The 23,004-nt window shown below is 34.3% G+C and overlaps 4 protein-coding genes across 5 annotated transcripts; all 4 read left to right on the forward strand.

The window, feature by feature from the left end:
• The first annotated feature begins 4,092 nt into the window (after nucleotides 1–4,092).
• SAR2 (secretion-associated RAS super family 2) lies at nucleotides 4,093–5,405 on the forward strand. Its single transcript, NM_116440.4, has 3 exons — nucleotides 4,093–4,328; nucleotides 4,544–4,675; nucleotides 4,873–5,405. Exons 1-3 carry the CDS (start codon nucleotides 4,200–4,202, stop codon nucleotides 5,191–5,193), a joined length of 582 nt encoding a protein of 193 aa, NP_192117.1. The 5' UTR covers nucleotides 4,093–4,199; the 3' UTR covers nucleotides 5,194–5,405.
• A 362-nt stretch (nucleotides 5,406–5,767) lies between these two features.
• On the forward strand, nucleotides 5,768–6,539 carry AT4G02090 (multidrug resistance protein ABC transporter family protein; the record flags this gene model as incomplete). Its single annotated transcript, NM_116441.3, has 1 exon — nucleotides 5,768–6,539. The coding sequence occupies one exon, from the start codon at nucleotides 5,768–5,770 to the stop codon at nucleotides 6,374–6,376; it is 609 nt and encodes a 202-aa protein (NP_192118.1). The 3' UTR covers nucleotides 6,377–6,539.
• A 5,975-nt stretch (nucleotides 6,540–12,514) lies between these two features.
• On the forward strand, nucleotides 12,515–15,043 carry AT4G02100 (Heat shock protein DnaJ with tetratricopeptide repeat-containing protein). The gene is made up of 3 exons (NM_116442.3): nucleotides 12,515–12,921; nucleotides 13,018–13,433; nucleotides 13,519–15,043. The coding sequence occupies exons 1-3, from the start codon at nucleotides 12,874–12,876 to the stop codon at nucleotides 14,693–14,695; spliced, it is 1,641 nt and encodes a 546-aa protein (NP_192119.2). The 5' UTR covers nucleotides 12,515–12,873; the 3' UTR covers nucleotides 14,696–15,043.
• A 2,608-nt stretch (nucleotides 15,044–17,651) lies between these two features.
• Nucleotides 17,652–22,974, forward strand: AT4G02110 (transcription coactivator). 2 transcript variants are annotated; one of them, NM_116443.6, is made up of 10 exons: nucleotides 17,652–17,923; nucleotides 18,003–18,092; nucleotides 18,171–18,275; nucleotides 18,350–18,451; nucleotides 18,533–18,617; nucleotides 18,706–18,775; nucleotides 18,861–18,905; nucleotides 19,112–21,994; nucleotides 22,144–22,360; nucleotides 22,532–22,974. In NM_116443.6, the coding sequence occupies exons 1-10, from the start codon at nucleotides 17,837–17,839 to the stop codon at nucleotides 22,835–22,837; spliced, it is 3,990 nt and encodes a 1,329-aa protein (NP_192120.4). In that variant the 5' UTR covers nucleotides 17,652–17,836; the 3' UTR covers nucleotides 22,838–22,974. The 2 variants fall into 2 exon arrangements, with proteins under 2 accessions (NP_192120.4, NP_001327947.1); NM_001340361.1 differs by lacking the exons at nucleotides 17,652–17,923; nucleotides 18,003–18,092; nucleotides 18,171–18,275; nucleotides 18,350–18,451 and having other exon boundaries at nucleotides 18,488–18,617; nucleotides 22,532–22,944.
• Nucleotides 22,975–23,004: the final 30 nt, after the last annotated feature.

A 23,004-nucleotide genomic window follows, 5' to 3' on the forward strand; every position in this document is an offset into this window, starting at 1 on the left:
AAATATTATTAATCTAACATTGCAATACATGTTAAATCTTCATTTTGTTGTTTTCTTAACAAGTCAACACCACCAATCTTAGACATGTTGAATCAGATTGATTTAATTAAGATTGTGTGAAACATAAAATTCCATGCGGTATACTTCGAGTTAAATCCTAGTTATGTAGTATTTTTTACATAGATTAAATTATTAATTTATAAATGAAACGATATTTTTTGTGAAGAATTTTTTTTTTTTTTGATATTAGCTTTTTAGCCAAAGAATCTTATAAATTAGGACAAAGAGAGAATATGGTGTGCATTATTGCATGAAACAAAGCAGGATTTAAATCATGCATATGGCAGCTTTGACGTGTTTCAAGAACTTTTTTTATGGTTTTAGTGTTTCAAATTCAAGAACTTATAATACTACTAGGAAGAATAACTATGGGGTTTTATAAATAGTATATCCATAACATAAAGTATACAACTTTTTTTTTGAGAAACTGAGTATAATTGTTTAATTGAGTTTTAAAGTATATCCATAACATAAATGAGTATAACGACCAAGAAAAAAGATCAAAAGTTAATAAAACAAAACGCGGTTATGTAAGAGCTGGAAGAATGATTATTTCAATTTAAGAGTTCAGGCAAAATGAAGTAATGTATAATTGTCAACTATGAGATCTCACAAGTCAACACAAGCCTCGACTTTTCTCATTTCTTTCTTTATGAACATAATAAATGGAAAGAACTTAACATATATTGGTTTTAGTTATAATTTAATAAACTTTGTTTGATGTATTTCTTTTTTAAACGAATTGGTTTCTTGTGCAAGTAGAAGATTGTGATAGTTGAGAGGATCTATTGGTACCTTCACATTTTTACTTATTTTTGGGCTCAACAACAACTTAAGATCCTAATTCGAAAAAGTGATTTCTTCACTTTTGTACTTGGTGACATTATATTCGAATTTATTTCAGTATAGGAAATATTAAAAAAATATTTTCTAGTTTAGTGGTGATGACCGAATAATAGAATGACAATGTACGTCTCAAAATCAAAACTCGCAAAAACTAAATTCGCAACGATTTGTTATCCGTCCTAAAAATAATATGGACTGCACCGCTGACGGATTAATCCGCACTAACCACAACATCCATTCAAAGCATAAAAATGTTTGATTCTTGTTCAGAATTTGAAGCATTTGTTTATGTATTAATAAGATTCTGCTTACATATATCTTTTGATTGGATGATGTCTATTGGATATGCATATAACTGCAAGAATAGTTATATAAAAAAAACTTCAAATCACTATGGTCTTATATCTAAAACTCAATTACCCTAAAAAATAATAATACATTAGGTTAGCTTTCATATCACAAAAACTTTTTAACTTGTCATTTCTTGCCCTTCTCTTAGTATTGCATTTTTGTATTTGGATTAATTACGTCAAACCATAGGATTGACTAGTTCAGCAACAAACTAAATACACACATCATAATAAATGCCATCAAATTTCAATATCTTCTTGGAATTGTCGATTTATACATTCTGGCCTTAGAAAGTTCATTTTGTCAACTAGTATCTTAACTAATCATATCAATAATACGAAAGAAAAAAACACTTAATAAAATACTAAGATACAATCTCACAAAGAGGCAAGAACCAAACTCAACAGTGGATGAAAAAAAACTCCAACCACAAAAATAAGCGATAATATTCTGATTTTCAAGCCTTAAATATGTGATAAACTGAAATTTAAACTCGATTTAGCTAACAACATAAAAAAAAGTTTAGGTAACCTGATAGTGACTATTTATCATTATTTTTTTGTGGACACAGAAAATTTATCATGTAACTCATATTATATAACAAAATGATTGTGCAATATGTGAAACTGGAACGAATTTGAATATGAAGCCTAATAAGGCTCACGAATTCTATGATTGCTTTATCAACGGTCGCCTGATCAGCTGGTGAGTACACCAGAAATTTAAACTCGTGGGTCCTATTTTTATTTTTAAAAATAATCAGTATACCAAACCAAAAAACCCATTACAAAATCTTATGATTATTAGTGTTCCTGAAATTTCATGTTTATTCTTGAAAAAAAGTGAGACCATAAATGCAAATGAAAATTGACCCATACTGAATATACGTTTTATTATCATTATTTTAGCAAAACACATATTTTTCAAAGAATCAAGGTCAAGTTTCCATATTAGATTATACTTCTCCATACTCTGATGTTTTCTATTTAAAACGAAGACAACAAGGTATATCATCTGATCATCAACATGACAACATATCACGACAATAGACAATTATCTTCATTTGTTATAATATTAGTTATGTAATTATTGTATTGCATAATTATTAGCTTCTTTTGTTTCCATACACTTAGACGCTGACATTTGTGCTTATCTCATTTTTTTGGCGACCTTATCTTTCTACGTTCTATTTTTGTTGGGGTTCAAGTTTCAACGACTAAAAGGAATCAATTAAAACAAATATTTTGATATTTAACTCACTCTATTTCAAAATTCGCCGACTAATCATTTTCAGGTAGATTCTTGTAAATATCATTATACACATAATTGATTTGTTCAATTTTAAACGAATATAATATAAATTGTGCCGGCATAAAATATAAATATTGCGGTTAAAAAAAAAAAAACTTTGCCATGAAAATATGAAGAGGTATTCGCGTAATTGTGTAAATAGATTTGATTAAATTCGTCACAAAAAAAAACCGTGGCAGAAAAGTATAATAAGATAGGGCGATTGACACAAATAGCACTAAAAAACTTTATTATTCCAAAAATGGCATCTTTTTTTGAAACTTCCAAAAATAGTATATAAAAATTTTAATCCTCTATAAATTAATTCAATAATAAAGTTTTTTTATTACCATTTGTATCAATCTCCCAAATAAAAATGAGAGCAAACACTAATCTAATATTAAATTGAATTAAAAACTTTTAAATAGTGGAAATATATACCCTAAATTGGAAATAAAAAACCCAAATATAATATTACAAACTAATTTTAAAATAAAAAATCTCTTTTAAATGGTGAAAATATATACCCTAAATTGGAAATAGGAAACCCAAATATAATACCATAAACTTATATTAAAATGAATCAATATTTCTTTTAAATAGTTGAAATATATACCCTATATTGGAAATAGAAAACTCAAATATAATATTTAAATTTATTTCTAATTTATTTTGGTTGAATAGATTTTATATAAACTTGTGGTATTATTATTGTCCATAAAACTTGTTTTAGTGTTACTTTTAAGAATTTTTCAAATAATCATTTGAGTGCTAATTATGTGTAAACAACTTTTTAATGCTATTTTTGTCCAAAAAACTTAAAAATGTGCTATTTGTGGGAATTTTTCAATAAGATATAAATTTAAAACTGAGTTGATTAATTAAAAGTGTCACACAAAAAAAAGTTTAATGTGAACAACAACATTAATTCTTTTTTAAAAAATTTTGTTTTATACTATTATTCTATTAACATGTTAATTAATATAACTAGAAAAAAAAATCAATCTACTAAAACTAGGTTTTTTAGCATTTTATAAATATTTGTATGAGAACTTTCTCTAATTCAGTTCATCCAGTTAACCATTGTTCGCTTATTCTGCAATTCATTTATTTATCTGATATACCAGTTAACCTTAAATGTTGTGTAATCAGTCGTAAAATTGTTTTGTGTAATGTTACATAAATTAATAGAATCAAATTTAAAATGTGTTCTAATTATGCTATGACGTTATAAACAAACGATAAATTCCGATTCATGATTATGAAGTATTTCAATTGAAAACACAAAAATCGACAAAATTTTAAAAATATTTTAGATCTTACATTACATACCTGTATTGTCGCAAAGGAAAATTTATTTCTTGTCCTAAAAGGCCATTTGGAACTTGAGCTAATGTAAATATATAAATGGGCTTATTGGGTCCTCTAATGGGCTTGCCTTTGACGTAGAAGACAGAAGCATCGTTGTGACTCCCGTTTGTGATTTAGGAATCCGCACTGCTTGCCGTTTTCCGTTTCTACTTTACTTTTCAATTCAGAAACGCCTCTCTCGTCGTCTTCAAAGCTAAATTAGAAACCTGACGATCTCTCTCTCTCTCTCTCTCTCGATCGGATAATATTTGAGCTTTGTGGTTGGAGGATCTGAGTTAGTCATGTTCATGATCGATTGGTTCTATGGCGTTCTCGCTTCGTTAGGGTTATGGCAGAAAGAGGCTAAGATCTTGTTTCTGGGACTCGATAATGCTGGTAAAACCACTCTGCTTCACATGTTGAAAGACGAGGTTCGCTCTCACTTTCTTATTCAGATCTTTCTTATCTAATCGATCCAATTCCCTAACCTTATTCGATCTCCAATTTTGTTTTTATATGATTCTGGATTAGATGCTTAAATTTGATTTAGGAATCTGAGTTTACTGCTTGAATTTTGAGTCCTTGAGTAGTGTGTTTTAATTGCTTAACTGATCGATAATCGAACATGGTTGAATTGGTGAAACAGAGATTGGTACAGCATCAGCCTACGCAGCATCCAACTTCTGAAGAACTCAGCATTGGGAAAATCAAGTTTAAGGCTTTTGATTTGGGTGGTCACCAGATTGCTCGCAGGGTCTGGAAGGATTACTATGCTAAGGTTGGTATTAAAGATTTCTCATTTGTTATACCAGTTTAGCTCACACGCAATGCATCATATATTCACTTGTTATTGAGTACTTGTCAAAGATTGAGTCATAGAGGATTCAGAAACTCCAAATGTTTCAACCTACTTAAGCTATTTCAGTGGAAGAGTTTTATGAACCGTCGGTTTTGATGATTACTCTGTTTTTGCAGGTGGACGCTGTGGTCTACCTAGTTGATGCTTACGACAAAGAGAGATTTGCAGAATCAAAAAAGGAACTTGATGCACTTCTCTCAGACGAATCCCTAGCCAGCGTTCCATTCCTCATTCTAGGAAACAAGATAGACATACCGTATGCTGCATCAGAGGACGAGCTCCGTTACCATCTCGGCCTCTCCAACTTCACTACAGGAAAGGGTAAAGTGAATCTAACGGATTCGAACGTTAGGCCATTGGAGGTTTTCATGTGCAGCATTGTCAGGAAAATGGGTTACGGAGAAGGTTTCAAATGGGTTTCTCAATACATCAAGTAAGACAAACACACGCTGTGTTATTATTAAGCCGTAAGCTTGCTTCTATAAATCCTGTTTTTTGTATCGTCTTGCTTCGTTTTTTCCTCTCTTTAATTGTGTTGTAAGAAAATGTCTTAAACCGTACCTAGCTTTTTCTCGTTTGTCTGATCCTCGACTGGTTTGTTCTTGTAGTGAATTTTTTACACGTTTCGTAATTTATTCAAATAAGGGAAGAAAAAAAGATTAGATTATATACTTTGTGTAGTTAGTTAACTAACCCAATAGAGAAAGAGATGTGTGGTTGAGCAGTTTTTTCACTTTGTTTCACGCATACTTAGAAATAAGACAAGTTTTAAGTACGTGTGTTAGCAGCAGCAAAAGATTACCCAACAAACCCATCAAATTTTTCTCCCCATGATCCCACCAATACAATATACATGTTTTGTATATGAATAATTTATCATTAAAGTCAAAAGATGGAACCGTTTAACGAACTCAATACAAACCAAACCATTTCATGTGTTGTGTGTATGTGTGTGTTTATATATATTTACAATTTACACAAAGACACTTATAGGATCACTGTGATCTGAGAATGGGTAACGTTGCTGGTTCCCGAAAGTTGGATGCGGCCGGGATGGCTGCCGGAAAAGTTGTATTATCCGACGGAAGGGTACAAAACTTAGAGGAAGAGACAACGGTGGCTGAGATTATGCTAGAAAATCCGCAACATGTGGTCGTCGAATTTGATCCGTCATCGATATCATTCAACAACGACGCAAAAACGGTGAAGAGAAAGCTGGCTCCTTTGCCCGCGGACAAAACACTCGAGCCAGGGAAAATCTATTTAGTGCTTCCCGCCAAAAGAAGCGGTGGCAGGGCCGCAAAATCATCATCGGCGGTGCTGACGTCAGAGGAGATGCGGAAAATGCTGTTTAGCGCCACGGCAATGGTAAGGTCATCGTTTAGCTACTATGAAGGGATTCTTCCTTGGTTTACTACTAGAAGTTATAAGAACAACAATCCGGCGACTGATACGGTCGTTGCTGCTACGTCGGTTGGAAGATTGGAGGCAGAGATGGAGGAGGAAGATAGGCCGGAGTTTTTGAGCCGGCAATTGTCGGGAAGAGGGTGGAAACCAAGCTTGGATCCTATCAGAGAGAAGAAAGCAAAGAAGAAAATCCATCAACGGTTCTTGTTATAAATACGTTGTCGTTTGGTTTAAATCCTTTTCTAAATGATCTTGTATTTTGTGTTTTGTGCTAAATTGTGTGTATTGTGTAAAGATCGTTTCTTAACGTGCGTATGTGTCTTGTACGCCGGTCACGAGAAACTCACGTGAATTCCAAAACCTCTGTTTCATTCGTACGTTATCTCTTGATACTTGTTCTAATGTAGTAATTCAAAACACAATTCTTATGTAATTTTCTAAAATTTCCTTGTTTAGATCTTTTGTACATATATATACATATACATCCACTAGATTTTCTTACTTGAGTTATAGCGAAATATTTGATTTTCGCAGTCTGTTATTTAAATTTTTTGTACATTGTCTCTGGGACCTTTAGTGTCATATTTTTTTTCCTTTGTCATTTTATCTTTTTTCAGAAAAGTTTTTATAAAATTTGTTTATATGGGAAATAGGAGATGTTTATTTCTCTGAAGGTTAAATAAAGAGATGGTGCACGACTTCTTCTTGTTAAAATACATTCTTATTATTTTCTCAGACGTGTGTATAGATTTACTTTGTGTCTTTTGCACAAAGCAATGTTTTTGAACAGGGCAAAGTATCAGTTAAAGAAAATTCCAAAGTATATCAGTAAAAGGGTAATCCTTCATTGCATGTTTAAAGTCGAGCAAAAGAAAAAAAAACAGACTGCGAAAACTTTTTATAAAGTCGAGCAAAATACAGAAAAAAAATTATGGTCCAAAATTAAGTAAATACATACAAGTTATACGTTTTTCCAGGACTCTTTTTTCTTCTAATTTGATGAAATTGTAAAATATAACTTTTATGTTTAAAAGGGAATGGGATGAAAGAAATTTTGGCAATTTAGCGAACAATAATTGGAAACTTATGTTAGATTCAAAAATATAAATCAACCATATGTTAACCTGATGACCTAATAACAAATTATATGTTAAATTCAGAATCGTATGAAAATGATTTCATCCAGTGTTATGATTTCTTAAATAACTACAAAAAAGAAATTCAGAATATCCTGAGAAATAAAATGGTTTGCATGTGACACGTGAACTCGTCTCCATGCACGTGCAAAGCACGTCTTCCATTATCTCGAATGATTTTTGTATTTGTTTAGAGAAAAAGATGATGTCACATTGACATTGGTTGATGACCTCGACAAACGATTGGCTAGTGTTGCGAAATCTAATGATAAATAATACTAATTACTTTCTCTTTTTGTCATTTGAGAATATATATTAATCCACCAAAGGGATCAAGAGAGTTACAACGATTTAGTCACAAAGAGAGATGATACATAATCTTACACTAGCACCATCTCCACATCAAACCATAGAAGTCTATACAAAAGAATGAGCTCATCAACGAAGAGCAAAAGCACCAAATACTAACAAGTACTATCAAACTCATTCAGAGCAAAAGAATGATCTCAACTCCAGAACATCAAACATCAAAAAGACTACTACTAATTACTTTCTATGTTAGGTGATAACATACTTACACCTAAATAAATCCATATAACAAAACTTCGTTTGTGTTTGCGCCAAAACAATATATTAACACTTAGAGGAAAGTTGATAACATACTTACACCTAAGAGTGGCTTTATGTCCTTATTTATTAAAAAAAACAAACTCTTAGATATATTTAAATATGTGGTATACATATATATTTTATATACGACGTATTTAACCATAGCAAAAAGGAAAAAAGAAAAACATAATTTCTTGATATCTACAGAATCGTGCTACATTTTGCTGAAAAGGAAATAGAATTATATTCCAAAAAAAAAAAACTAAATATAATCATATAATGTAGATCTCAACTATAAGAATAAACGCAGTAATCTAAATATAGTAACTAAAATATATTATCATAAACTACACATGTGGATGTGGTGGTCAAATTTGGATAAGGGAATCTTTAGGGCTTCACAACAAGTTTTGCCTCATTGGACATCAACACGTCTTGATAATTGAAGAGCTTACCATTAATCTATATATAGTTAACTAATAGCTTAAATAGCAAGTTACCATTACATGAGATCTCATTGGAAGAGTTTTATTATATTTCAGTATTTTATATTTTAATGATTAACATAGTAGAATGATTATGGTCAAATCAATGCGTAGTTGTGTACAATATGATTAGATCGAAATTAGTGGCAACTAATTGACCACTCACGAGATTGCATTCGCATATCTTTAAACTCCAGTATTTATATATTTAACTAATGCACTTCTGCCATAATTAACCTTTTGTGTTTGTATGTTAATTATATTTACAGATTTCTACGTACGCAATTTTCTTTTAAAATATATCAGTTTGCAATATCTATTTTGAATTTACGTAATACCTCTGTTCTTTTTTTTTTGACATATAACACCAGAAATATGTCAGCTGTTTGCAAAATATAACACCAGAAATTAATAAAGAATTTGTATTCGGATTTTTTTATGTTGATATTAAATGCACATATTATAACTTTTTTTATTTTTTGTCAAACTTTGATCATAATTTAAACCTCACTTTTCTAGTCCTAAAATATTAATGTAGCATATATATATTTCAGTTTGCTTTTAATTAAAGAACGTTATTTAATGTACAATTAGTAAGCTCCCACCAAACAACAACTACTCGCAGCTGCTTCTGCAGAAATATAAGAACTTAAAGGGATCCAATGAGGGGAAAAACCGTTAATTTCATTCGATTTCATTAGCCATTGTTATTATAATGACAGGTGTTGCACAATATAATTATAGTTAATTTAGTTTATTGCCTACTACGAACAAACCTACAAATCCAACGACTGATTGAAATGAAATTGAAGTAGCATATACGTAAATTATAGTTATTTGGTAGGAGTATTTGTTTGATATAGTTAAATACAAACAATTGAATTTTTCAATTTATATTAAACAATTGACAAATTGTATAAGATAGAGTATTTATATTAAACAATTGAATTTTTCAAAGGTCGAAACTTCAGATTAGTATATTCGACAAATTTCCCTAAAAACGAATAAATATTTGATTACATCTTCAGAAAGAAAGGAAGAAAGTTTGTATTAAAAAACACAACATGTGTTTGCCCACTTGATACATTAATGACTTGCTCTCTTCTAACTCGGCACTTTGTATCCTCAACATTTAAAATTTGATGTAAATTTGTTAAATAATTGTAGAAACCAACCATTATGTATCATGTCACAGTTCTTTATATTACTTCCTTAAATTTGGATCTTCTACGCCTACCTATATATACCAATAACTAGCAGCCTTAGCTGTATATCCATTCCGATCCATAAGACATATTTATTACGGTAGAGTTGCATATTTATAAACAAAGTATTAAAAGACTACTTAACGACTTAGCTAGGAGATAATCATTAGTATATGGAGTTCTATAAACACAAGATTCACAATTATTTCTTTTGTCGGCAATTCATTTCACAAAACTACACTAAACTAATGGTTTCAATTATCTTTCAAAAAAATGACATAATAATTTTCTTATTATGTATTTTTCACAAATTAGACAATTATATAAAATATTCAAGATTCATCAGCTAGAATTTTCAAATTTTATGAAAATTGAAAAGAAAAACATTGGAATCAAGTTTTTCTTTTATCTCGTAAAATTATCTATTATTGTTACCACTTTATTCTTTACCTTTGAAAACCACAAAGTATTAATGACAAATTCGTTGAACGATTATCATATGGATTATGTAATTGTCTAGCGTGTGCATCAAGTCAGAACTAATTTGTTACCTCCGAAAAACACTGAAAATCATCGGATCACAATATAACTGAATGAGGTTAAAAGTTGAAGAAATAGAGGTTGAGAGCTGGAGAAATGAGCTGTGAAGACATGTTTTTTTTTGTTGTTGTTAAAATGATTATGAAGACATGTTTGTTGTGTAGAAAGAAACCAAACCAAGACTCTTTGATACTCATAGAACTTGTCATGTTATTTGGCAATTATGTCATTATTTGCTGGCCCCTTCCATATATTGGAGCCCAATTCAAGACTTCATTATAGAACATTATTCATTTATTATTCCTAGGATAAGACATAGTATATATTTGTCCCGTGGTGTCTATAATTAACATAGTCGTTTTCCTCAGAGTATAAGTAAAAAATGTTTTGGTCTGGAATTGTTCTTTTCTTTATTATATATATTTGGGTAAAGAATTGTCAATGTGCAAGATATTTCATACATTAATATAAAATGGGGTTAGAGCACTAGGTCAAAAATGATTTTCTTGAAGTGACTCTATGCTTGTATTAGCTTTCATTTATTTTTACTACACCCTAGCTATCGGAATTGTACACAAATATCTTCTTTTTTTATAAAGAGGTATACAAAATGATAACAAGTCAATATTGATAGAATCATTAGGATCTAAATTAAAATATATGAGTAAGAAGCTATGACGCATTCGATGACATTTGTCTTCAACAAATGATGGTGAAAACAAAAATATTCCATCTCGAAGACCCTTTCTATGAATATTGTTTCGCTTTATTCTCTTTAATATTTAAAGAAAGCATTATTGATTATGATGAAATATTGTACTTAGATTAGGCATTTATCCTAGTTGATGCAATGATTCACTAAATTTGTTGCATTTTTTGGCCGAGTTTATATTCTATTCACTCGTATAGGAGAATGCCACGTCGAATCTAATACAAAGTCATATTCTTGGCGTTAACGCAACCATTTCCTCTTTACTTATTTAATTACTTTTATATCTTGCCCCCAAAGTATAGGGTTAACTTATTTCCCTTTCTTTTTAATAAATTTTTCTTCGACAAAAATGAGATACCATTATCATATGGGGATAATATATATACGTTTCTTACTCGTTTAAAAAGGTTCATAACCATGTTGACAACGAGTTATTACTTTGTCTAGGTTTAAAATGGTAGTGTTATATGACGAATAAAAAGGGTATTGTCCATGTATGAAAAAGCTAACGAACCCTCGCCCAATTTTAATTTGTTCCTTTTCCACTTTCTTCAGAACAAAAATGAAAAATTTATTGCGTCTAACCTCGAGCGGTATAATTGTTGCGTGCATGAGATATCAGCAGCAACTGCAAAAAGCAAACCCGTTAGTTGGAGAACATTTACTTTTGTACCTTTGTAAATGTATTGTATTTATACAACAATATATATATTTATATAATTATTTATTTTCGTTATATACATGACATCATTTGGTATTTTAATTCCGTATTTATACACAGATAGAAGTCACTATTTGTTTTGTTAAATTCATTTAGTAACTTAATTCATCATAAGTGAATTTTTATTACTAGTAATCTAATAATTAATCACTTTTCATCTTGTAAAACGAGTCAATCTCCATCCACGATTAATATTGTCACGTTCTAAACATAATGTTTAACTTTTATTTGAGAGAGAGAGAGATAGTTATTTAAAAGCCATCCAAAGCAGGCCATCTTTTTGATCTAATCTTGGACTCATATATATTACATGTGCATTCATTAAAAGTTAAAACATATAGGTATTAAAATAACAATTAAATAAAGCCGAAAGTTTTAGACCCTCAATTAAGCAAACATTAAACGAATACAAAAAACCTAAACTGCTTCAATAAATAAAACAATTACAAAAAAAATATTTAAATTAGTACGAGTCTTGTGACTTACGGCATACTTATTGTTTTGTATATATATTCGTTCATATATACTGTATTTTTTTAGTCATCGGATATTATTTAGGACTCATATGAGCCAATTTTGAGGAAAATTGTTTATAAAAATGCACGAATTTTTCGTGCCAAATAGTCCACTTTAACATTTGCATTACGAGAGATTAAAGATAAATAAAAAATGAGAATTCTTCTTTGTCGCTCTGAAACTCCTCCAAATAAATTGAAAATGCTGGCCATTCGGTTGGGAAGACACCTTCTTCACCAGGTCTGAACAGTCCGTAAAAATAGCTACTTGTCGGCACCAATCATAAAAAATATTAGTTATCATGATTTTTATGACCATGATTTTTAAAAATATAATAGATAAAAAATAATTATATTAGTTATCAAAAGGGAAAAACAAAAACTAATATCAATAATGACAATGTGTATTTTAGGAAATAATGAATGAGGGTGGAATGATGATAGATAGGGCTAATGGTAAGCAAAGCAAAGCAATAGTGTGGTTTTGTGCTGCCAGCTTGGAAGAGGAAAGGATCCAAAGAACTTCATCAAAGGGTAAATCCGTCATTTTAGCATTCATCTTCTTCTTATTACACAACTCTATCTCTCTCTCTCTTACATATTTAAGACACTTCAATTCTTCACATGATTTTTCAAAATCTCTCTCTTCTCTCGTGTTTTCGACTTTTCCTCTCTCTCTTATATAAATTATATATTTTGCTTTGGTTTTTTTTTTTCACCGGATCGATCGAGAAGAGAGAAAAGTTCATCTTCTTCTTGTTCTGATTGTTTGACAAGTTTTACGACAATGGCGGTTTACGGCGAGAAGAAGCATTGGTGGCTCCGCAACAAGAAGGTCAGTCTCCATCTTTGGATCTCTTCTTCATTGTTTTCGTGAATTCGATTCGATCTCATCAAATTATGTTGTTTTTTATCTCTCTCTCTCTCATAGATCGTTGATAAATACATGAAAGAAGCAAAGAGTTTAATAGCGAGTCAAGATCCAAACGACGTGAAATCAGCTCTAAATCTTCTGGAATCTGCACTCTCTGTATCTCCTCGTTACGAACTCGCTCTCGAACTCAAAGCCAGATCCCTTCTTTACCTCCGTCGATACAAAGACGTCGCCGATATGCTTCAGGATTACATTCCTAGTCTTAAATTAGCCGGCGGCGGCGAAGATTCCGGTATCGGTTCATCTGAGCTTTCTTTTACTCATTCTTCTCGTGAATCTGTCAAACTTCTCAACGATTTGCCTAGTCATCATCATCATCATGACTCGTCTTTTAAATGCTTCTCTGTCTCTGATTTGAAGAAGAAAGTCATGGCTGGTCTCACTAAAAACTGCGACGAACAAGGGCAATGGAGGTCATTTACTCTACAAAAAAACCATTTCTGATTTTCACCCGACCCGGATTTTTTGATTCGGATCTTTTTCTTCTTTCTGTTACAGATATTTGGTTTTGGGTCAAGCTTGTTGCCATTTAGGTTTAATGGAGGATGCAATGGTTCTTCTTCAAACCGGTAAACGCTTAGCCACCGCTGCGTTCCGCCGTCAGAGTATTTGTTGGTCTGACGATAGCTTCATTCTCTTCTCCTCCGAAGACGGCGGCTCCTCTCCTCCCTCCTCCGTCGTCGTAACTTCCGCATCTCAGCCACGATCCGAGAGCATCGCTCACGTGTTATCTCACATCAAGCTACTCTTAAGACGGCGCGCCGCCGCACTCGCCGCTCTCGACGCAGGACTCTACACAGAATCGATTCGCCATTTCTCAAAAATCTTAGACAGTCGCCGTGGCGCGCCGCAGGGATTTCTCGCCCAGTGCTTTATGCACCGCGCCTCCGCTTACAGATCCGCCGGAAGAATCGCGGAATCAATCGCCGACTGTAACAAAACCCTAGCGTTAGATCCGTCGTGTCTCCAAGCTTTAGAAACGAGAGCCGCATTGTTAGAATCCGTTCGGTGCTTCCCCGATTCGCTTCACGATTTGGAACATCTGAAACTCCTCTACAACTCCATCTTACGTGACCGGAAACTACCCGGTCCGGTTTGGAAACGGCACAATGTCCGGTACAGAGAAATACCGGGGAAATTATGCGTCTTAACCACGAAAATCCAGCAATTGAAGCAGAAAATCGCAAACGGAGAAATCGGAAACGTGGATTACTATGCTCTGATGGGAATCAGACGTGATTGCTCGAGATCAGAGCTGGATCGAGCTTACTTGTTACTCAATTTAAAGCATAAACCGGAGAGATCAATGTCATTTATTGACCGGTTTGAGTTAACCGATGATGAGGAAGAATTAGACTCGGTTAAGGACCGAGCAAGAATGTCAACTCTATTACTATACAGATTGATCCAGAAAGGCTACTCAGTCGTCACAAGTAACATCGCAGCCGTGGAGAAGCAACGAAAAGCCATCGCCGCCGCAGTAGCGACTGAATCTCATCGGAGTAATATCATCGAAACGCCGATTAGAGCGGTCGCGGTTGCTGTGAACAGTAATAACAATACGAATGTGGTGAAAGGAGTGTTTTGTAGAGATTTGACGGTGGTTGGGAGTTTGATTGCGCGGACCGGGTTTAACCAACCGATTCCGGTTAAATACGAAGCGCTTAGTTGCTGAATTTGATTGACCGTGTGAAGGTGTTTCTCTGCGTTTTGTACAAAAGAAAAGACAGATCATCATCATCACTATTCGCATTGGATGAAATTATGGATATTAAGAATATATTGTCTGCCCGAGAATTTTGGAGCTTTCTCTCTTGTTTGTTTCTTCTTTATTCTTCACTATGCCTAAACGACAAAACCCAAAATAAAAAGTGAACCATAATATTATGAAATATTTACATCACTATTCACATTTGTGAAATATTTATATCAAATAATAAGCGGTGTAATCATTCGAAAATTTTGTATTTCTAATAGTTTCTGTTAGTTAAAAAGCAAGTATTGTTTCTCAAGTAAAAGTTTTACTGTCTATAATATGGTTTCACATGATCTTTGCAGATATGAAATAAAGAAATGTGTAGATGTAATGTTGTTTTCCTTATGAAAATATCCTTAAAGTTAATCTTTTTGGTTACAAGTGGAATACTTTATGAAGGAATGCAAATTATAAAATACTGTTGAGAAGTGAGACTGGTGAGGAAATTGTAGAGATCACAACATGTTTGATTGATTGTCTCCTCTTTTTGCTCCTATGAATTGTTTTAAAAATCATTTTGATAACTAAGAAATTCTGTATTGAGGTCTATACATCTTTTTAAGATTGGATCAATATAGAATAATTATATGTAGCAACAGCATTCACTCGATCATGTGAATTTGTAGATGACTACAAAATACATTTTCAGTCGAGGTATCAACTTCTATTAGAGAAAAGTCAATTGAGAAAAGAACTACTTACAATTTGATCATTTGTTATATAAGCTATCAATCACTCAACAAACTAATTATAAAATCGACTATAATAAAATTATTATTAAATTATATTGATTTTCCTTAGCAGAAAATACTAATCTTTCAATTAGTCTAAAAATTTGTTTTAACATTTATGTTATTGCCAAATGAACGCCATGACAAACAAACGGGTCTCCTTACAAACATACATAGCTAAATTACAAAAATATTAAATTTGGTTAATAATTTTTTTTTGTGTCAATTAAAATTTTGTTTTAAAAATTTGTAAGTAAAACCATTTGCTATAACAAGAATTTATAGCTTGATTCTGGTGGGTTGTGTTATCATCATACTATTTCACGTACTATTTCATCTTGTCGACTGGAAAATAATCGTTAGCCGGGATCTACATGATTCAAGATATTAAGAAATAGCCAATTGAAAACGCAGTCATCTCAAGACCCACTAATTTTTGATGGTTAGGAGAAAAGTTTAAAGATGTTTTTTTGTTGTAAATTAATGATTGTGTAACTAATAAATTTTCAGACAACAGGTTACATCAGAAATTAAATTATGAGAAGGAAAGGTTAAAAAATTCTAAGGAAAGAATTGACAGAAGTCCAATCAAATGCACATAAAACGAAGAAACTAGCAAAGGACAAAAGTTTCTTCACTTTGGACATGACATATCGAAAGGTACGTGAATGTATAATATATAGTTTATTACGATAATAATAATACTGCTGCCCATAACGTTGATTCACTTTCTCATTGGTTAGTGTTTTTGTCTTCTCTTCTTCACTTTGATAACGCGGTTAAACCTTTATTTTGTGTAATGTCTTTGCATGCCACAAATCAGACAGCACATTGGTAAATGAGGGTTTGTCGATTTTACCAAGGTAAAAAGTATAGAAAGAACAGTAGGCTAGGCATGTTCAATCAGTTTAGCTTAAATCAGGTGGGACTAAAATGAAAGCAAAATTCTAAATCGAGTTCGTTCGGTTATGCAGCTGTCGACCTTTCACCAACAATAAATTCATCATGCAAATCATCAAAAACCACGATCGGCTTCGAGAATGAAGAAGAAAGCGATCAAAAATGTATTTGGAGATCAAAAACATCACCTAATAGATCGAAAGGGCTCGACGGTGGAGCCAATAAAGCCAGCCGTTGAGAAGACAAAGGGATTTAGAAGTATATAGTTCATACACAAATCATGCCTACCGCACTTACGTTGGGTTAGGTTAGCATCAAAGCTCTTACTGTTTAATTATATACATGATCAAATATTACTTCAAGAAAATCGATGGATAATTTTGAATTTAAAATAGTTTGATGATTATTCAGATTGAAAATTGTCTCGTGCGTATGTCACTTGGTCGCTTGTGTTATTGGTAGTTCCAACCAAATATTTATGTATAGCACAATCGATGTCTTAAGTTTTCTATATGTTTTCGAAGCTCATCAACCATGACCCCGTCAAGCGACTAGTCTATTATACTATTGTAGAGGATTATTCGTCGATAAAAGTTAAGAAAAACCTAGCCTCTTTATGATGAAAAGAAATCGAAAAGCTCAATCATGTGACTGCGTTTTGCGCTACGGGAGTATATATAGAGATTTTGATATTGTTATATCACTGTTGCGGTGCGGTTTTAGATGCAGTATATATCACCATTCATGGCTTTAGTTTCTCGATATTTGTATTTTAAGTTATATTTACTAACGAAAAAGAAAACAATTAATTTAAGAATATGAGTCAAACGTGCAATTGAGATTTTCTAATTCATTCACAAATTCATCATATCATTTACTATATTTTAGATTTTTCTTAACAGAAATTTTATAACAAAACCATATTAAATGTAACGTAAATAATTGAGTCATTTTGAAACGTAACGTATTATTATATTCTCGAAGTCATTTTGTGAGAAGACTATACGCTATGACGCTCGCTCATGGTCAAAGTTGGGTTTTGCTTCCGATATTGGGTCGAACCGAATATAACCAAACCAATTACAATCTTAGTATGGCTCAATTTGAGTAAAACCAAACCAGTTTTGTTTTTCTACAAATGGTGGTGGAATATTGTGATGGTGCCACGTGGATTTGGTTAGCCCGCCATACCGCTTCATCTTAAAAAATTAGAAAATCAAAAGTTTTCATTTTTTCAATTTCCCCCGCTTCCTTCAAATCTTCCCCGAGACGCTCTCTAAATCCCAATTTTATTAATTTGTTCGTCTTCTTCTTCTTCTGATTCAAAGTCAATTACAGTTAAAATCTGGGTTTTTCTTTTGATTTCAAATCCAAGTATCGATCTTCGATTCCTCCACCCTAATAAAACCCTAATTTTTCAAAAAAAAAAATGCAATCGGATTCGGGTTTGCCTCCCAAGACGTATTCGGGTGTCAAATTCGCTCTCGTTGGATTCAATCCCATCCATGGAAACTCGGTATGTCATCTCTCTCTCGCTCTCTATTTTCAATCGTAGATTCAGATTTCCGTAACGGTTTCTGATTTTGCAATAACAGTTACGGTCGAAGCTAGTGAGTGGTGGTGGTGTTGATGTTGGCCAATTCACTCAGTCATGTACTCACCTCATCGTAGATAAGCTTCTCTATGTACGTCTCTCTCTCTTATTATCTGATTTCGTCTCTCGTTGAAAAAATCTTACTTTTTGTTTTCTTCAACAAACATAGGATGATCCGATTTGCGTTGCTGCTCGAAACAGCGGGAAGGTAGTTGTCACCGGGTCATGGGTTGATCACAGCTTCGACATTGGAATGCTTGACAATGCAAATTCGGTTAGTCATAACCAATATTTTAAAATGGTTTTATATGTAATGTTTTGTTGATTGCTTAATTTTGGTATTCACAGATATTGTATAGGCCTCTTAGAGATTTGAATGGGATTCCAGGGTCCAAAGCCTTAGTTGTGTGCTTGACTGGCTACCAAGGTCATGATAGAGAAGATATTATGGTTGGTGTGTTTTTTGTTTTTTGTCTTCTTCTTGTTGTTGTTGTGTTTGGGAGTTAAACTTGTTTCTTCCGTTTTATACAGAGAATGGTTGAGTTGATGGGTGGGCAGTTCTCCAAGCCGTTGGTTGCTAACAGAGTGACCCATCTTATATGCTACAAGTTTGAGGGTGTGGTGTCTCTACTTTGGTTCAACTTTCCTTTAGCTTAGTGTTTTTCGGGGAGTTTACATTCTGTCGAGTCTTTCTTTCTGCGCAGGAGAAAAGTATGAGCTAGCCAAGCGGATTAAGAGGATTAAACTTGTGAACCACCGTTGGTTAGAGGACTGGTAAGAGGCATACAAGAGTTTTTTTGTTTTTTTTCGTTTTCGTTTTGTGGATGTGAATATCTTTTCTTTCTTTCTTTCTTTGCAGCTTAAAGAATTGGAAGCTCCTACCTGAGGTTGATTACGAGATAAGGTAAAAGTGCAACTCCATCTCTTGTATTAGTGGACGCCTGGAATTGCTATTCTTTAGAATTGGTATAGTCTCTTATTGAGAGATGAATTTATGTCTTGCTAAAGAAATTGGTTTCTAGATTTCGTGCTCATTTCAGCCTGATTAATAATGTTACTGTTCGGCATATTACACTTTCACTACAAGCTAGTCATTTTCTCTTTTCTCAGTGGCTATGAGTTGGACATAATGGAGGCTTCAGCTAGGGATTCTGAGGACGAAGCAGAAGATGCCTCTGTCAAGCCTGCAAATACCAGTCCTCTTGGTCTTAGGGTTGGTGCCGTGCCTGCAGTTGAAATCTCTAAGCCGGGAGGAAAAGATTTCCCTCTTGAGGAAGGGTCATCATTATGTAATACGTCCAAAGATAATTGGTTAACTCCTAAAAGGACGGACAGACCTTTTGAAGCAATGGTCTCTACTGATCTAGGTGTTGCTCAGCAGCATAATTACGTGTCCCCCATTAGGGTTGCAAACAAGACTCCTGAGCAAGGGATGAGCAAAATGGAGACTGATGGCTCGACGTCTATTAACAGGAGTATCAGAAGGCATTCTTCTCTAGCCACTTATTCAAGGAAAACACTTCAGAGATCGCCAGAGACTGATACTTTGGGAAAAGAGTCAAGTGGCCAAAACCGTTCCTTGAGAATGGATGACAAGGGCCTAAAAGCTTCGTCTGCCTTTAATACCTCTGCATCAAAATCTGGTTCTTCCATGGAAAGAACGTCACTCTTTCGAGATCTTGGCAAGATTGATATGTTGCATGGCGAGGAGTTCCCTCCGATGATGCCTCAGGCAAAATTTACAGATGGATCTGTCAGTAGGAAAGATTCACTGAGAGTACACCACAACAGTGAGGCAAGTATTCCACCACCGTCTAGTTTGTTATTGCAGGAACTAAGACCAAGTTCGCCTAACGACAACCTTAGGCCTGTGATGAGCATTAGTGACCCAACTGAAAGTGAGGAAGCTGGCCATAAATCACCCACGAGTGAGTTAAACACTAAACTGTTGAGCTCTAATGTGGTACCCATGGTCGATGCTCTTTCAACTGCGGAGAATATCATTTCAAATTGTGCGTGGGATGAAATACCGGAGAAATCATTGACTGAGAGAATGACAGAAAATGTCTTATTGCAGGAACAAAGATCAGGCTCACCTAAGCAAAACCTTAGTGTTGTGCCAAACCTCAGGGAAGCTGCACATGAGTTGGATCTGAGTGATTCAGCAGCTAGGTTGTTCAATTCAGGTGTTGTTCCCATGGAAGCTGATATCAGAACTCCAGAAAATTCTACTATGAAGGGTGCATTGGATGAAGTACCTGAAAGATCTGTAACTGACCCTGTGATGAGGAGATCTAGCACCTCTCCTGGATCGGGTTTAATCAGAATGAAAGACAAGCAAGAAACAGAGCTGACCACGAAGAAAACAGCTCCAAAAAAGAGCCTAGGCACCAGAGGCAGGAAGAAGAACCCCATTAACCAAAAGGGATCAATATACTTGAGCGAACCTTCCCCAACGGACGAGCGCAATGTTTGTCTAAACAAAGGAAAAGTTTCAGCGCCAGTAACAGGTAATAGCAATCAAAAAGAGATATCAAGCCCTGTCCTAAATACTGAGGTTGTACAAGACATGGCAAAACATATTGACACAGAGACTGAAGCCCTCCAGGGAATTGACTCTGTAGATAATAAATCTTTAGCCCCAGAAGAGAAAGACCATCTTGTGTTGGATCTGATGGTGAACCAAGATAAGCTGCAGGCTAAGACCCCAGAGGCAGCTGATGCAGAGGTGGAAATTACGGTGCTAGAACGGGAGCTTAATGATGTTCCAACTGAAGATCCAAGTGATGGTGCATTACAATCCGAGGTTGATAAGAATACAAGTAAACGCAAAAGGGAGGCTGGTGTAGGTAAAAATAGCCTTCAAAGAGGGAAGAAAGGAAGTTCTTTTACAGCCAAAGTAGGAAAATCCAGAGTCAAGAAGACCAAAATATCTAGAAAAGAAAATGATATCAAAGCAAATGGTACTCTGATGAAAGATGGAGGGGATAACTCTGCGGATGGGAAGGAGAACTTAGCATTGGAACATGAAAATGGGAAGGTCAGTTCTGGTGGAGACCAAAGCCTTGTTGCGGGGGAAACATTAACAAGAAAGGAAGCTGCCACTAAAGATCCAAGCTATGCTGCAGCGCAATTAGAGGTTGATACAAAGAAAGGTAAACGCAGAAAGCAGGCCACTGTAGAAGAAAATAGGCTTCAAACACCTAGTGTCAAAAAGGCGAAAGTTTCTAAAAAAGAAGATGGCGCCAAAGCAAACAATACTGTGAAGAAAGATATATGGATTCACTCTGCAGAAGTGAAGGAGAATGTAGCAGTAGATGAAAATTGTGGAGATGTCAGTTCTGATGGAGCTCAAAGCCTGGTTGTGGAGAAATCTTTAGCTAAAAAGGAGGCTGCAGCTAAGGATCCAAGTAATGCTGCAATGCAATTAGAGTTTGATGATAATAAATGTAAACACGGAAAGGAGGGTATTGTAGAAAGAAGTAGCCTTCAAAGTGGAAAGAAAGGAAGTTCTTCTAGAGTTGAAGTAGGGAAATCAAGTGTCAAGAAGACTAAAAAATCTGAAAAAGGAAGTGGCACCGAAGCAACCGACACTGTGATGAAAGATGTAGGGGATAATTCTGCAAAAGAGAAGGAGAACATTGCAGTGGATAATGAATCTAGAAAGGTGGGATCTGGTGGAGACCAAAGCCCGGTAGCAAGAAAGAAAGTTGCAAAGTCAGCTAAAACAGGTACAAAGGCGGAGAAAGAGTCTAAGCAGCTCAGGGTTAATCCTTTGGCTAGTAGAAAAGTCTTCCAGGACCAAGAACATGAGCCGAAATTTTTTATTGTCAGTGGTCCTAGGTCCCAGAGAAACGAATACCAGCAGATCATTAGGCGTTTAAAAGGAAAATGTTGCCGGGATTCTCATCAGTGGTCTTATCAAGCAACACATTTCATTGCTCCTGAAATCCGTAGGACCGAAAAGTTTTTCGCTGCTGCTGCATCTGGAAGGTACAATAACTTACTTCAATCAACATCCTCTGTATTGTGTAGAACACCAAACTAAGCCCTGATTTTCAAACAATTTGCTAGTGGTGAGCTTCTGCTTTGATGAAAACTGTTATCTTTTCATCTCTGACTCATCAGTTTCCGTAATGCAGTTGGATTCTGAAGACTGACTATGTGGCTGATTCAAAGGAAGCTGGGAAACTATTACAAGAGGAGCCTTATGAATGGCACAGTTCTGGTCTTAGTGCTGATGGTGCGATAAACCTCGAGTCCCCAAAGAAATGGCGGCTCGTCAGGGAGAAAACAGGACACGGTGCTTTATATGGACTGCGCATTGTTGTATACGGTGACTGCACCATCCCTTGTTTGGTAAGAAATATATTTCTCACATCTCTGCCAATTTTCTTAGTTCTTGATTTCATTGGCAGAGTGAATTCGTCTCAGTACAATAAACACTAGAATGATTCTTCACGTGTCGCACATCCTTGTCATTTTTTCTTGGTTTTTGATGTCTATATTTATTCTTTTCTCCCTACTCAGGATACACTAAAGCGAGCTGTGAAAGCTGGGGATGGTACGATACTTGCAACGGCGCCTCCTTACACGCGTTTCTTGAATCAAAACACGGATTTCGCGTTGATAAGCCCCGGGATGCCGCGGGATGACGTCTGGATCCAAGAGTTTATACGCCACGAAATCCCGTGTGTCCTCTCCGATTACCTGGTGGAGTACGTTTGTAAACCCGGATACGCACTTGACAAGCATGTGCTCTACAACACGAACTCATGGGCAGAAAAGTCGTTTAACAAGATGCAGCTTAGAGCAGATTTGTGTGTGTACCATTAACTTAAAGTAGATGAATAAATTTCCAAAATTTTCATATAAACCAGTTTATGCAAATAAAAAACAAGAAGAAGTGACTTATTGTGGAAACTCTCTACAAAAAATCTTTGGCCTTTGGGAGATAAATATAATAACCAAAGAGTATTTCATTAATTATTATGATTTCGAAA

Source organism: Arabidopsis thaliana, chromosome 4, assembly GCF_000001735.4.
Source record: "Arabidopsis thaliana chromosome 4, partial sequence".
In the NCBI taxonomy this organism is placed as follows: domain Eukaryota; kingdom Viridiplantae; phylum Streptophyta; class Magnoliopsida; order Brassicales; family Brassicaceae; genus Arabidopsis; species Arabidopsis thaliana.

Bases quoted from the DNA above. Each gene is read 5' to 3' on its own strand.
- SAR2 (NM_116440.4), top strand. From the start codon at position 4,200: ATGTTCATGATCGATTGGTTCTATGGCGTTCTCGCTTCGTTAGGGTTA. The intron at 4,329-4,543 runs GTTCGCTCTCAC...TTGGTGAAACAG, and splicing joins TTCACATGTTGAAAGACGAG to AGATTGGTACAGCATCAGCC. The intron at 4,676-4,872 runs GTTGGTATTAAA...CTGTTTTTGCAG, and splicing joins GGAAGGATTACTATGCTAAG to GTGGACGCTGTGGTCTACCT.
- AT4G02100 (NM_116442.3), top strand. From the start codon at position 12,874: ATGGCGGTTTACGGCGAGAAGAAGCATTGGTGGCTCCGCAACAAGAAG. The intron at 12,922-13,017 runs GTCAGTCTCCAT...TCTCTCTCATAG, and splicing joins GGTGGCTCCGCAACAAGAAG to ATCGTTGATAAATACATGAA. The intron at 13,434-13,518 runs GTCATTTACTCT...TTTCTGTTACAG, and splicing joins GACGAACAAGGGCAATGGAG to ATATTTGGTTTTGGGTCAAG.
- AT4G02110 (NM_116443.6), top strand. From the start codon at position 17,837: ATGCAATCGGATTCGGGTTTGCCTCCCAAGACGTATTCGGGTGTCAAA. The intron at 17,924-18,002 runs GTATGTCATCTC...TTGCAATAACAG, and splicing joins ATCCCATCCATGGAAACTCG to TTACGGTCGAAGCTAGTGAG. The intron at 18,276-18,349 runs GTTAGTCATAAC...TGGTATTCACAG, and splicing joins TGCTTGACAATGCAAATTCG to ATATTGTATAGGCCTCTTAG.